At 35.7% G+C, this 16,143-nt stretch overlaps 1 protein-coding gene across 5 annotated transcripts in view; it reads left to right on the plus strand.

The window, feature by feature from the left end:
- PDLIM5 (PDZ and LIM domain 5) overlaps positions 1–13,218 on the plus strand; it is a 228,573-nt gene extending 215,355 nt beyond the window's left edge. For all 5 annotated transcript variants that reach the window (XM_014549008.1, XM_005877790.2, XM_005877784.2 and 2 more), the window contains 4 exons: positions 1,829–2,009; positions 5,226–5,346; positions 8,451–8,566; positions 10,112–13,218. In XM_014549008.1, the coding sequence (XP_014404494.1) occupies positions 1,829–2,009; positions 5,226–5,346; positions 8,451–8,566; positions 10,112–10,201 (508 nt within the window). In that variant the 3' untranslated portion in view covers positions 10,202–13,218. The remainder of the gene's footprint in view (positions 1–1,828; positions 2,010–5,225; positions 5,347–8,450; positions 8,567–10,111) is intronic.
- Positions 13,219–16,143: the final 2,925 nt, after the last annotated feature.

Genomic DNA, 16,143 nt, shown 5'->3' on the forward strand with positions numbered 1-16,143 from the left:
AATTTTAACAAAGGCATTCCTTGTTAGTACTAACAAAATGATAGTACCCTAAAGTTTTTTTAAAAAATAATAAACGACTAGTCTCAAGTGCTAAGAGAGCTGCATGCACTAGCTTATACAAAATTGCACATTAATAAGAAAAAGGTGAGGGGATTAAGAAGTACAAATTGGTAGTTACAATATAGTCACAAGGATGTAAAGTACAGCCTAGGGAATATAGTCAATAATAATGTTTTAATAATTATGTATGGTGCCAGGTGCATACTGGAAATATTCAGAGGGGGGACGCTTTGTAAAATATATGATTGTCCTAATCACTATGTTCTGCACCTGAAACTAATACAAAAAGATATTGAATGTAAACTGTAATTGAAAAATAAAAATTTAAGTTCCTTTTTAAAAAAGATACAAGGCAACAAAAAGTGGGGCGAGAAAACAACCTCTTATATCCCACAGAACACATTTTAATCATTGTTAAGAGCCCTTCTACTTTCTTGACTCTTACAGAATTAAGTGCTGGTTCTTAGTAAATCGCTGTGTATTTGCAAAGAATTCCTAATGGGAGATAGTTACTATATATCAAGGTTTATATTTCTGCCTAAATAACATAAGGCTAAAACTAAAAACAAAAACAACAACGATGTGACTTTATGATGCTTATTACTGTGACTTTCCTATTAATCTGCCTAGAAGTCAGATATTTGATCTTAATAACAACTACCCTATGGTGGCTCAGTGACGGTAACCGGTGGTGAGAATATCAAAGGCAGAGTCTCAGTTGACTAGAGCAGTATACTAGGAATCAGGAAATTCAGTTTCTGGCCTTCACTCAATCAGCGATTTTACAGAATTTGTCATATATTTTGAACATTCTGTATCTCAGCTTTTCCGTCTGTTAAACTGAGTTCGTAATAACTGCCCTGGACTATCTCACAGGAATGCTGTGCGGACAAATTAGATAAATGTAAAAGTGCCTTGAAGGTAAAGCTGCTCTGTGAATAAAAATTAATGTGATGTAGCTCCTGAAAAGAATGTTGCAGAGGCTTGAATGGTTCATCTCTGCAGGCTTTGTGACTAGATAAGGCTTCATAACGGATTCCTGTCAAGCAAACGAAATCCATCTTATCAGTTCATGACTGTATGGCATTTTGTAGGGGAAAAATCTCTTTACAAACGTTTGTTACCTTGATATACATGTGCATTGAAAATAAGTCATGTTTCAGTTAAATAAAACCTTTCCAGGTAGCTTCAAACAATCTCCGATACAAGTTTACAATTTCTGCAGTCATTTTGGAGGGTGAGGATTTGATGGGTTTAATAAAGTTGAGAAATAATATGAAACTATGTGTGGGGAAGAGAAATTGACTGGGATGTCTTATCAGGTAGTATTATTTTTAAGACCCTAACATTACCAAATTGAGAATTTTATTTTGTTTATTTTATAGAAATGCCAAACTCTCATCTCTGCTTAAACCACATTTTTTTCTAGTTACTTTATTTTCTATCACAGTTAACATCCTCCTTCTTAATCATAATCATGACACAGACAGACTCACTTATTATAACTCAAACAACCTAACTACCAAATCTCTTGAAGATAGAATAAAGGGGCGGGAGTATGGCCTTTCAGTGTTCTTACTCCTCCCCTCTTTTCACATAAATGCACAGAGTTCCTATGTAACTTTACAGCACCCATGCATTGGGTCCTTGAGAAGGAGAAGTGAGCAAGTATTTCATTGTTTAGACATTTGTATAGAAGAGGTCCGATCCAGGCAAACTTGAGAAACTTTGATTTCCTGAGCCAACTTGATCTCTGTACTTCTGGCAGGGGACCATTCCTAGTGGCCCTGGGGAAATCTTGGCACCCAGAAGAATTTAACTGTGCTCACTGCAAAAATACAATGGCCTACATCGGATTTGTGGAGGAAAAGGGAGCCCTGTATTGTGAGCTGTGCTATGAGAAATTCTTTGCTCCGGAATGTGGTCGATGCCAAAGGAAGATCCTTGGAGTAAGTATTGGAAATCTTTTCATTCTGAGTGAATTTTAAAACAGAATAATTTTTGTTATGAACCCTTTCTATCATTTTGACATTTTTTTTCTTCTTGCTGGACACCCTCTCTATTTTCATCACTATTTATTATTGTAAAGCAACACTAAACAGACCTCTGTAGATAGGACTTATGGGGGGTAAGTTGTCTTTGGTTTTGTCTTACTGAGTGCTGGCTTGTCTGGTGAAAGGCTAGCCATTGTGAGGAAAAGTCATTTACTGTGGGTGTGCTACCTCAACAGGACCCTGTTTGCTCAGGAATGAAGAGGTCGTACAAGACCACACACGTATCAGAGTTCTCAGAACTGACACCTTCACTGTTTTAAATTAAATTCCATGGCTTTTATAAGAGCAGCATTTCCCTATTTGTCAGGTTCAAGCACAGGGCACAGATTTCATGAAGTATATAAAACAGGCTTATAAATGATATATTTTTCTTGAATGCATATAATGTTTAAAAATATAACCTCAGTTTTATGAGAGTATAGAAAAATAATAAAACCACACCTTTTTAATTTTTTGGGGGAAAAAAAGGAGTAATTTAGGTGTCAGGTATATAATGAATAATAATGAATGAATGAATTTCCTACCCTGGAATACCCAGTTTCCAATTACAAAGTAAGAGTCAGGCATTTCCTCTGGGCGACCAGGAGTTGGAATTTTACTTTAGAAGCAGCCAAGTTGCCTGGTCTCATACGAAACTCATACCAGCAACACAAAATTTGTAAATGGAATTGCTGAATTGTGCTATTCTCAATATGAAAATATAATAATGAAACTCTAAATTCATATCAAGAGAAAAGCGAGCATGAATTATAGAGTAGTATTAGTGTTAGAATGTATCTTTACGTATGCATAAAACTTTGAGGACACTTAGAAATCAATATGCCACATGAAATATTTCTATATTATTAGTTTATACAATATTTTTGGAACAAAAGGATAGAATGATTCAGGCTATACCTTCCCAAATGAAAATTAATTAGTAGAATACATTAATACTGTTTTAGTATATAAATCTATTCTAAGGATTCTAGAATAATTAATAAAACAAAGTCAAGTAACGGTCTTAGAACCAAATGATGTTTTAGGAAATGGAAGCTTTACGCTCATTTCTTCAGAGGTGGGCCAGCCCTTCACTAAAAGGACAGAGCCTCTGGATTGCGTTTTACTTGGAATGTCACCGAAACCAAATTCAACTGCCTGCCACTCGAAAGCCAATCTCGCAAGACAAATGCTGGTAAAAAGGAAAGAAGTTTATTCAAGTGCCAATCACCTGAGAAGATGGGGGACTCTTGTTGCAAATCCCATTTCCCCACCTCAGTGAAAGCAGAGGTTTTTATGAGGAGGGAGAGGGCAAGCAGAACAAAGAAATCAAGGGGATTGGGTTGAAAAGTTCTCTACGTGCAGACCAGCACAGTCCATTCCAATGAGGATCTTGAACTGGTCAAGTGATGGTCTGGTGTCATCCAGTTCTGCGGTATCCTGGTTGTGTGGTTGAAGGTCAGCAAATCTCCTGGAACTGGGATGACCAAAGGTCCGAGTCTGTATCTTCTGAAGTTAGTTCCTAGGATTCTTAGAGTGATAGCCTGGTGTCATCCAGTTCTGCGTTATCCTGGTTGTGTGGTTGAAGGTCAGCAAATCTCCCGGAACTGGGATGACCAAGTCTGTATCTTCTGAAGTTAGTTCCTAGGATTCTTATACAAACATGTTGTTTATCTATAAGCTACATATTAATCAGAGTCAGCATTGACAGAAACAATGTCAAAAGAATGGTGGGGCGGGTTACAATCTCCACTGTTACATGAATACCTACTAAAGAAGGAGTAGTAACCTGTCTCAAGTATACTAGTATAAAGGGAAGGATATACTTGAAGCCTTGGGAAATGATTTGGTTGATTGCACATTTGTTGTACATGTTCATGGCAATCTTTTGGGATCTAAATAACTGTCATTTCTTTCCATTGTCCTTCAATAGTGAACTATGGCATTTTCTATGGCTAATGTATTCTATGTAATTTTCTTTTATTTGCATAATATTTTTATTAAAAGAGAAAATATTTCACTCTATAACAATTAGAAAATACAAACAAATGTAAAGAATGAAATTAAAATGTCATATATTTACCAATCACAGAATTCCTGTTAACCTTAGGATGGATTTTCTCCCAGTTTACTCCTTATAAATACGTCACTTACAAAATAATAACCATACTTTATGCATTTTATTTGCATAATATTTTTATTAAAAGAGAAAATATTTCACTCTATAACAATTAGAAAATACGAACAAATGTAAAGAATGAAATTAAAATGTCATATATTTACCAATCACAGAATTCCTGTTAACCTTAGGATGGATTTTCTCCCAGTTTACTCCTTATAAATACGTCACTTACAAAATAATAACCATACTTTATGTATAGCATCCTCTTTTTGTGATAAATATTATGGAAAGAGTAAATTCCCATGTTATTAACTATTCTTCAAAAATGATTTTTTAATGGCTCCATCTCTCTCTCAATCCAAAAACATGATCCCTTGCAGCACCAACTGCCCAAGACTTTTACTAATTAAAATTTTTGATACTTGGTATATTTAATCATAGGGCCATTGTTGGCTAGAATCCATGCTTTATGGTTCAAATTTTAGATACTCTTTTGAGTATGCTTAGTACAGTCACAGCTGATTCTCGAAATACTAAACGGGTGTTAAACTGATTGGATTACACTGATTAGGTTATTGTTTTCATAATGCACCAAAGTATAGGTTTGTTTTAGTTTTTAAACGTTTGCCCTTCATGAGATTTTCAAGATAATCTTATGAAACCTTTATAAGTTAATGTTTCCTGACACCCTTTGAGAGAAAGCAGAATGTATTATAGCAAGCGTTTATGAAATGCTTACTTTATTTACCACTTGTATAATGTTTAACACACTAATCATTCTTTAAATAAGTTTATTGGCAGTATTTGTGAAAAATGCACAAAAAGTGCATCAGTTGAGATGATTTTCAAGTCTGTCCTTATGTATCTCCTGTTAGGAGGAAAGGTCAAGACAAAGACGACACATATATGTCTACTTCAGGCCAGTTTAGAATGGCTATTGGTTTAGCTAGTAGAATAAGTATTTGTATATTGTCATCTTTTTTTCACATCCAGTTATTTTTCTGTAACAGGAAGTCATCAATGCTTTGAAACAAACTTGGCACGTCTCCTGCTTTGTGTGTGTGGCCTGTGGAAAGCCCATTCGTAATAATGTTTTCCACCTGGAGGATGGTGAGCCTTATTGTGAGACGGGTAAGCTTCTGAAGCCGTTAGTTCCTTAAGTTTTGAATGAAGGTAAAACATTAACTCTTATATTGCTATAAAGTTGAAAGGAAATATTAGGCAAAATAATTTTCCTAATTATTTTAGGAACATTTAATGTTACCCTAAATATATAGCAAAAATCTATATATAATTTTATCCGACTCTATCAAAACAGATATTCCCAACCTAACTAAGAGATGTGAGCATGTAAGCATTACTTAGGAGAAAACTATTTTGCTTGAATCTTCAATAACTTATGGTTATAAATTCTAACAAATCATGTAGCTTACAGCCACATCTTCAACTTCAGTAAGTAAATTTTGAATGGTTATAAGCATGACAAATGTTCAACTTTTGAATATGATACTGATTTTCTCTTTAAGACAATTACCTTGACAATAAGTTGGAAGTCCTTTGTTACTTTTACTGAATGGGAGGGTAATCCTGGCTCGGATTACTCCCTTGATAAAGTTATTTTTAATAAACTAGGCTCTAAGGACCAATCTACTAACTCTGGACACTTCCTTTTCCTTCCCAAAGGCTGTAAGTGGGCGTTCATAATGCTCATTTATTAGCATTACCCTTACCTAGATATTACTACTACATAGACATTTTTTTCAAAAATAAAATATTTTTCCTTTATCATGCCTTCACTCACTATACTGCATTCCCACTATGGAGTTTTATTGTTGTTCTACCTTGAATATCAAAGTGCGGTGCTGGAAGAACTTAACTCCACAGAGTCAAGTTAAAGGAGCAGTCAGCTTCTCATTTGAGGCTGGTCAACACCACTCCCTCCATTTTTGCTCATTCAATGTCCTCTTGTTTTCACCTTTCTCTTAGTTTTCTAGTGAGGACCAATCTCGATCTATGTCAGACCAGAAGCCCTGGGAAATTCCAGTGAACTACCTACCCCATGAGCTTTTGGGGGACAGGTTTGGCTATAAGCTGTCTGCCCCTGCTTCAACCAGAATATTTCACATTTTGTAATGCCACTTAATTCTTCTGAAGAAAGAGCTGTTTATTTGTTTGTTTTAAAAGCTTTGCAAGACATTTTGACTGTCAGGTAATTCCTATCTAGTCAAAACATATATAAAACTAGCCTTAATATAATATTTAATGTAGTCTAAGAAGTCATATTTTTAAAACCTTGAAATTGCTTGCAGGAAGGGAAAAACATTAGTGAAGTCTTATTTAAATGTCACTTCTAATCATCTTGGTCTATTTTTTTTCTTTTTCTTTAACCTCCCAGACTTAACCCAGTCCACTATTCCAACACCTAGGAGCCATCTGGGATTCTGCTCTTCCCCGTCCTCTCCCTATGTCCAATTTAATTAGCAAATTCTAACATATACCCCAATCTGTATACTGAATTCATTCCTTTCTCTTCATCTCAGCCATCACACAAATCCAACTCACGCTCACCCTTTTCCTGGGCATTGGAATTGCCAACTAAATGGTATATCTTCTGTTCCCCAGTCCTCAAATAGCAGTTACGGTAACATTTGTTTAAATGTGAATCCGATAGTGCTTAATACCTTCGTGGCTTCCATTAGAATAATAACTATATTCCTTCCCAGGGCTGGCCTTGCCAACCTTACTCCTGCCGCCTTCTTTCCAGTCACTGGCTTCTAGCCTCCAGCCGTACCTGCCCTTGTGTTGCTTCTGAGCATGTTAAGGTCCTTCCCACCTCAGAGCTTTTGTATTGCTCTTTCTTCTAACTGGATGTTCTTCCCCAGCTTTTCCCTGGTGGTCCCTCCTTCCCTTTTCAAGTTTCAACATAACTATTACCTCCTCAGAGAGCCTTCTCTAACCCACCTATAATGTTATATTATATCACAGTTATTTTATATCCCTCAGTTATTTTATATCACATCACCATTTTCTTTTCCTAGATGGTACTTTTTAGAATCTGAAATTATTTGTTATTTATTTTAAAAATACAATGAGTTAGGACATTCTGCTCCCAAGGAGAATATAAGCCCCATGAGGAAAGCAATCACACCTTTCTTCTTCACCACCATACCCCTGACCAGAGCCTAGAACAGTGCCTGGCACACAGTAGAACTCTGTGGCTGTGTTGAACAAATAGTGCTAAGGAATATTGAAGATTGCTAAGAAAGGTGAATCAAGTTGCACAAGATAGCCTACATCCTCTTCCAACCCAGATTGGATTAAGAACATCAAAGACCAAAAAGTGAACCACGAGTAAACACACGTATAAAAGAAAATTAAAATGCTAATAAATGCTAATCCTATATAATAAAAGCCTAAATGCAAGTTGTCCCCTTGACTGGGAGTTCAACCAGGGAGTGGGGCTGGCTGGCCAACCACAGGAAGGGAGGCCCTGGGGGTTGGAAGGCAGCTGTGGGAAGGGAGGTCCCGGCCGGCAGCCACTAGGGACCCTACCCGTGCATGAATTTCGTGCACTGAGCCTCTAGTTTAGTAATAATGAAGAAACATCTTGTCAAAACTGCTTTCTTCAGGAGGAAGTCCTCTTAATATTTTATAACTATAACCTCTGTCAAGTAAATGGTGTTCTCTAGCTAATGATTTTAAGCATGATGTCATAAAATTGAAAGGAAAATATAGCAAAAAAAAAAACTTTAGTGGCTAATATTGTAATGTAGTCCAACTAGAAACTCAGTTGTGGCATTTATTCATGGAAGTCTCCTGTGACTTTTTCCTTCCTTACCAAGTCAGATATACTATAAAATTTGTTAATACCAGATATTTCTTCTTGATTTAAGTTCATTAGTCTTATTATTGCTAGTTATTAGAAGTTCTGTTGTATTATATTGAGACAGTCATGTCTATTGATAACTTATGTGTTCTTTTTTTATACATATTTGGGCATTGAAATAGTTGGAGAGAAATGAAAGATATTACATGGAAAAATAGAATATAGGATGTTAAGTTGTATAAATAATGTTTACCAAGTGTATCTCAAGCAAATATGCCATCTGAAAGTTTTCCAGTTACTAGTGACTTTATCTTCATCATCTCATTCAATTCAAATTTTGTTGCTGCTTTCTAGGAACTGTCATTCTACAGCTGTCATATTAAATAATGTCTCCTCCTCCCCCATACAGATTATTATGCCCTCTTTGGTACTATCTGCCGTGGATGTGAATTTCCCATAGAAGCCGGCGACATGTTCCTGGAAGCCCTGGGCTATACCTGGCATGACACTTGCTTTGTGTGCTCAGTAAGTGACCTCATTTCCAAAATAAAGGAGCACAGTATGGCCAATTAAGCATAAACACTAACTGGAAATAACAGTGATTGTATCTTTCAATCCTTCAAACCTAAAAATATTTTTACAGTGATTTTGAAAGTTGTTTATTAAAATTTTTTGGCACTTTTAAAAATTATTTGGCATAGAATAAGATGCTTACCCATTAGAGAAAATTCTATTTTTAATACATTTTTGTTTATAAGGAGAAGCTATATGTTTTTTAAAACAGTTACAAGTTCTTTACTTAAAAAACCAACCTCTTAATGGAATGTTTTTAGTAATTTTTGGAAACACAGGTACTTCTTAAGATAGAAATAAATAATTATAAAAAATTTACTGAATTAACATTGGAAGTAAAGTATATGGTGATTTTTTTTCCTTAGCAATAGTCCATGAATATTTTTTTTGAGACTATAATAAACATGTAGTAATATGTTTACCTATTGCATTTGATATTTTAATATTTTTATTTTATTTTTTGAGCATAGTTCAGAGATTAACATTAACATAAGATATATTTTTGAAATTTAGCAAGTAAATATCAATAGAGGTACTTTGTTCAGATGTTTGATTTTTTAAAATTAGTTTTAATATATCTAATAGCTTTTATTACCTATTGTGTGAAGGGAGAAAAGTCATGTTAATTGAAGTCAAATGATTATTTCAAATGTTACCATTGAACTCTCTAGTTTACCTCATTTGTCTCTTAGATGTTATAAAATTTATTTAAAGAACAACTTTTAGCCTGGCAGGTGTGGTTCAGTGGTTGAGCATCAACCCATGAACCAGGAAGTCATGCTCGTCCTGGTCAGGGCACATGCCCAGGTTATGGGTTTGATCACCAGTAGGGGACGTACAGGAGGCTGCAAATCAATGATTCTCTCCCACTCCCTCTTTCTGAAATCAGTAAGAACATATTTAAAAAAAATTAATGAAAACTTTTAGCAGATTTGTCTTCATGAGCATTATAATTAACAAAGGCATTAGGAAAGACAAGAAGACATAAGTGGATAGTTAACTGACTGTGTAATCGTCCAGCAGTGAGACGTTGACCAGGGTTTTCACTATAAAAAAACAAAGGAATGTGTTAAAAAGAACTCAAGTATTCTATGCCTGTGTGTTTGGGGGCTTGGGAATGTTTGGTAAAGCAATTGTGTTTTCTGTTTGAATGCTTTGGTTCTCTACAACAGGAGGCAGATTAAAAGCATTGATTAGAATTTGCGAAGAGGAATTATATTTAGTGTGACCTCTTTAGGTGTTAGTTTTTCTTTAGGACCAATTGCTTCACCCCCAATAAAGAGAAATAATGATAAATAAATAAATTAGAACGCATTTCAGAAAAAGTCATTCTTCATTATTCTTGAAAGATTACATGAAATATAGTCATTGTGAATGTCAGGATGTCTAACAACCAACTAAAGTGCTTTTACTAACTATTGGGTGAAAAATCACTTTCTTCTTCATGCACACTTGATAAAATAATGATATTCTCTTATATAATGCTTTCCCCCCCAGGTATGCTGTGAAAGTTTGGAAGGTCAGACCTTTTTCTCCAAGAAGGACAAGCCACTTTGCAAGAAACATGCTCATTCTGTGAATTTTTGAAAGTCGACAGTTCAGGAGAAGAGAAAGAAATTTGAAGAGAAAGAGAAGAATTAAAATTACCAATTAATTTTTAGATTTAATATTTATATGGATTTTTGAAAAATAATGGTAACCCTGAAGGGATAAATTCCAGCTTTAGAAACCAAATCTATGAGGAAATATTTGGCTTCGTAACGTAAGGAGACAGTTTGACATTTGTTATTACTTTTTCCTTGTATTTTCTGCCCATAAAGTAACTTTTATAAAAACCAATTTCCTGGTTGACTATTAAATTCATCTTAGAATAAATTAGCGAAGAATTGAATTTTAGAATAAAAACTACAACTTCTATGCTGAAATAATTATGCTTTCTTTTCTTCTTAGGTAGTTAAAAGTAAATCTGTAAAAGGCAATGGAAATGCCTTATACTTTATCAATAAGCAAAACATTGTATTTTTTAAGAACTAGTGTTCATCTTTATAACAGTAAATAGGAGTTTAAACAGAATTTTATCAGTAGTAGTAGATGTCCCTTTTTAAAAACTATGTGCATTTTTTAATTTTACATTTGATCATTCCAGTAGGAAAGGTCAATGAGATTTTGATCAAATGTGTCATGCCAATAAGAGATGCCACCATACAACGTATAAGTCTCAAATTTTTGCCTTTTATTAAAAATATGACCATTTTTATTCATTGTTTTATTACTTATAGTAGTCAAACTCTTTTTTTCTCTCTTCCTTCAGGCTCTGGTAAAGAGCTAATTGAGTAACTTAGTGGACTATGAGAGTTTTCTCTCTCTTAAAGAGAATGAATAGAAAGAATGTGATTGGGAATTATGGTATATTCCCCTCCCAAAATTACCCCTTTTTTGACAATGAATTAGAGTTGTACTACTGACTGATGAAGGTTTGAGAACTCTCTTTGCAGAATAATTTTTTTCTTGAATTCTCTATTAGAAAAATAAAAGATTGGTTTGAGCATGTGATAAAATCTAGATTGTTTTTTTATTTTGATGGTTCTCTTTCAATAATAAATGAACCACTTCCAGATGTGATCACAAAGTTTGAAAACTTTTATGCACAGAGATTTGGTGATAGAGAGGAACATGGGTAATTATTCAGGCTGGCTCATTATTTGTTTTCTTCATTTGGGGTAAAAACATATGTAGATACCATATGAAGACAGAGAAACAACCATGGAAAAATAAGAAAAGAAATTACAGCGTTTGATAGTTTTTCTCTTTGTTTCCAGAATGGATGAAAGCTCACTAAGTTATAATTTAATTTGTTTGGAGCAAGGTGATTTTAAATTTGAGATTGAGCCTCAAGTCCTTCCTCCCCTATCACTTACTAATGACTTCACTTCCATTGTGTGCATGTTTGTTTTAGAGGGGAGTTTTAGGCTACAATATTTGTTTAACCTCCCTAAGAACTTTTTAAGGCATCTGTCCTGAAAGCTGTTAATTTATGGTTTAGTAGATTTAAATTATATGCAGATAATTATTAACTGGGGATAAAAGAATGAGAAGAGTGACACAAAATGGCAAACAGAACGCTTCACCAGTAGCAACCCCAAACCATCTCCTCACCTTGCATCTCGTAGGGAAGCAGGAAGTTTTTGTGTGTGTTTTTTAAGCGCTGGAACTGAATTGTGTATTATTTCTTGTTGCTGCTGAAACAACCTATAGAAGACATACTGGCTAATATGCGTTGTCATATCTTAATGCCAGTCTTTTGCTTTATACACTATAAAGTAGTTGGTGGTTTTGTTGTGTGGTAGAAGTTTCTTTTTGTTATTTAGTTTTGCCTTTATAGATTATATGCCAAGATAGTATTTGATAAGTTAATGGCATTTGGATATCTCCTTCAAAAAATTTTATTTGACCTGGATTGCTTATAAAATTATCTTACATTAATATATCATTTTTATTATACTTTTCTTCCTGCATGTTATTCATAGAGCATAATGTTGCATTTCTCTAAATTTTATTCCTAAGAGTGTATAACATTACTTCCTAATTTATCATCATCATTGTGCTTTGTCCTTCTCTTCTGTCGGTTCCTAAAACAGTTAACCCTATGAAACAAATATTGATTGTAATCCAGAGGGATCTCTGTTTTCCAGTGGGGAATGCCATATTTAACACCCCAGCGTTAATCTCTTAATAACTCAGGCAGAGCACTTTATTATTCTGGTGAGCTCCCTGAATATTTATTTTTCTGATTATAAATGTTCCATGTCAGTAGCATTTTTAAATTATTACCTCTTTATTGTAGAGCATTTACTTTTAATCTCTCTAGATGTATATTTTGGAAATCTGTACTTAGGACAATACAGATAAAATTCATACTACCTGACTTTAAAACATCCCCTATTTGGACTTCCCAGTTTGAATAACAAGGACAGAACGTTGCCCCTGAAGGAGCAGCCTAGAAAGAATCCCTTGTGCTTAATGCTTATAGTAGCTCACATACTTCCTAGTGATTCAGGTTACATTTAGAGTCTAAAGCTAAAACCTAACTTGATCAGGATTAAGACAGAAAAAAAGAGTTTAAATCTTCAAAATATCAGTCCAGCATTATGTCTGAAAAATACCTACAACAAAAATGTCTTTGTAGTACCATTTTCAAGGGGCACTATATTCGGGTCACTTTTATAGAAAATCCTGTCTTCCTGTCCCTGTTCAAGTGTGAACCTGGTAGTGGCACGTTAACCTGCCGGTGATGTTTGCAGTCTAGCTGTCAGGCAGGGCGGGGGACACACGCTGAGTAATTATACACACATCCAACGTGGCTTCCATTTGTCACTCTTCATCCCCCAGATATTTTAAGGTTTTGGGTTTGGATTCTCAATGTACCATTTGCCTTATCTATTAATCTCTATTTTCTGTTTCTTTACATTTTTAAGTTTATATACTAGTATATGTCTGTGCTGTTTTGCTTTTGATGTATTTTCTAATTAAAAATCACATGAGAAATTAATCATTATATTAATACCTTAATGAGCACATAACAAATAAATGGCTGCAATGATGTAGACAAGCTCTCCTGGTCTTTCTTTTGGGTGGCAAGTAGTTTCTATTACGTTATTATGAGGAAAAATCATGTTCAAAGGACAGGAAGAGATGTAAAAATTCTCAGGAGAATCCCCGTATGGCATTTGCTTATCAAATTTCCCAGAAACAAACATTTGAAAATATTGTCACATTTATTTTACTTTAACCCTTTTTTAAAAAAAAAATGCATTTTTATTGATTTCAGAGAGGAAAGAAGAGGGAGAGAGAAAGAGAAACATCAATGATGAGAATCATTGATCAGCTGCCCCCTACTGGGATCAAGCCTGAAACCCAGCATGTGCCCTGATTGGGAATCGAGCTGTGACCTCCTGGTTTATAGGTCTATGCTCAACCACTGAGCAACACTGGCCGGACACTTCAACCTTTTTTACGCTCTGCATGTAACACATATACACAAATATTTGTGAACTTATTGATAAATAAGCTCTTTGTCCTTTAAAAATGTTTATTACTGAAATTATTTATTGGAGCAACATGTCCTATCAAGCATTCTGTTGTATCATATATCACATTCAAACAACGTAAGTCCACATTTTCACATTTTTCATTGACTAGGGTCCTTTACTTCATGCTTAACTCATCCCGCTCTCACTAGCTAACTTTCCTATCACTAGATAGGCTCACCTACTCCTCATTTGTTTATTGGTTTGAGTAAGAATTTTTCCCCCAACTGTGTAAAGTTAAGAGGAATGTTTCTGTCGCAGGCTGTATATTGGGAATAAAAGACAAATTCAAGTCTATTTGCTCACAGTATATTAAACTCCAGAAGCCAAACTTATAAGGGCATCAAGTCTGCATCTGACATTTTAATAGCTGCTGTTTGGTTTCTATCAATCACGTCATTGCACATTAAAATGCACCAACAAAATAAGAGATCTGTCATTCCTTCGTTAAGAAACAGTAATCCAGTACAAGATTTATAGGCTTAAGACTCAACAGTGTGTGTTCACAATAAATCCCCATTCAGTGCTCAAACCAGAACAAGCCTGCCTGTCGTTCAATGTTTGCTGGTCAAATGTCCCCAATATAAGATTATCAAAGGCTTTCTTACAGAACTACATATAAAATCCTTTTTGCCTGCAAAAGCTTAATTTAGGTTGGCGGTTTCCCTTTTTGAGTAGTCTCAGACAAGATCTTGGTTATATCAGAAACACATAGGTACTGATGTATTATTAGCGGGCCTGGTGTTAATTAGGGAGAATTACCAGAAATAGTTTGCTTTGTGGGAATTTATTACAGAATCACACTTGACTGATGGCAGAATAGGAGTTGCTGAGAGAGAGCAGCTCCCACTCATAACCGCTAATTAATAGGGTGCCAAAATTCCGCAGAGGAGGTTTCATCCCGAGTGTGGGAGCCTCGCGGGGAAAATGGTTCCTTTGCACTATTTAAAATTTAAAAGAGGAAAGGGGCTAGGACACATGGCTACCCAACAGGACTCTCAGACTGATACCGTTCTGTGGTGTTCTTATGAATGAGAGCATTGAATTCAGGAAGCACCAAGCCCAGAAGTTTGTGAAAGCACCCGTTTCCCCCCAAAAGTCAGTAGTGGGCTGTGTAGTGATCATACCCGGGAGATATGCGTAGTATTTTGAATGTGGCAAGTGTCTGATTCGCTCAACTCTTTGTTTTGTGAAGAGAATTCAAAACACACCGTTTGTCTGCCGTGTTGTATTTCTGGAGTTTGACTCTTTAGTCCATGAGTTACTAGTAGACGCTGTCCGAGTAGGTGGCAAGGTCACAGCAATGCTTAAAGGGAAAGGTGTGGCGTCCACACCCTGAATGCCTCACTGGTGGGAGGGGGGGGCGCGCGGGGGGGGGGGGGAGCAAGGTGTGTTTAGTGATTGGCACCAACGGCAGAGCACTGGGGGAGCCCTAGTAAATGAGTTTGCCAAGAAGGCAATTTCCCCCCCTGTGTGTGTAACTGTGTGTGATCACATACAATAAAGCTGGGAGCTGGTGCTTAGCATAGAAGAATAAGAATAAAACATTTCCTTGTCAGAAAACCACTGATCGCTGACCGCAGGGAGAAAAGTAAAACAACTTAGCATTCACAGAGAGTATAGTTTTTCAATTTCTCTTCAGGCAAATATAGTTCCCAAGGAAAATGACTTCTGTGCCAGGTCCCTGAACCGATTGACATGGTCTCTAATGCATCCAGTGTTTCAAGGGACAAGGTTTCTGTTGAATAACTGGGTTCCCAATGAGTTTTTCATCATCAGGCCCTCAATTGTCACATTTGCTCTCTAGTTCAAATACACTTAGGTTTGTTTTTTCTCCTTTTTTTCTCTTGCTTGTAAAGCACACACAGCTGGTGCTGTTCTAAGCACTTACTCAAAAATGCCATTGTTTAAAGTGTTTCAATAGACGATAATGTCCTCAGAGGTGTCTTGATTTTTTTCCTAGTGTATCACTGATGTGGCAAACTGTTCTCTTGGTAAATAAGACGGTAAATTGAACTCCAGTGACTTACCACACAAGTATGAATTTCTATGTAAATAAAAGTCTTTGCTTCGGTGACGTGATATTGATGTCACGTGACCCTGGAAGCCTGTTCGGTCCCCGTGTGCTTGCGAATCCTGAAGCTCTCAGGCCTCCTTCGTTGAATGAAATGGAGAGCAGAAGAACGCATGGAGCTTTCCAAGTATAAACTTGGAAATATAAGTCAAAGTAATTCCGGCTTTACAAACTGAAACTCGCCATCCATTTTGCTCTGTATAAATGATTTTGCTGCTGCTGAATAATTTTTCTTTCCTGGCACCATTATCAGTGCTTCAAATGAAGCATGAACTTAATAAGCACTAAAGTGAACCCAGTGCTTCTGCCCCAAGAAAAGATATAAGTCATATTGTGACTCTATTATAATTTGCTTACTCATGACTATC

This window comes from Myotis brandtii, unplaced genomic scaffold, assembly GCF_000412655.1.
Source record: "Myotis brandtii unplaced genomic scaffold, ASM41265v1 scaffold530, whole genome shotgun sequence".
Lineage (NCBI taxonomy): Eukaryota > Metazoa > Chordata > Mammalia > Chiroptera > Vespertilionidae > Myotis > Myotis brandtii.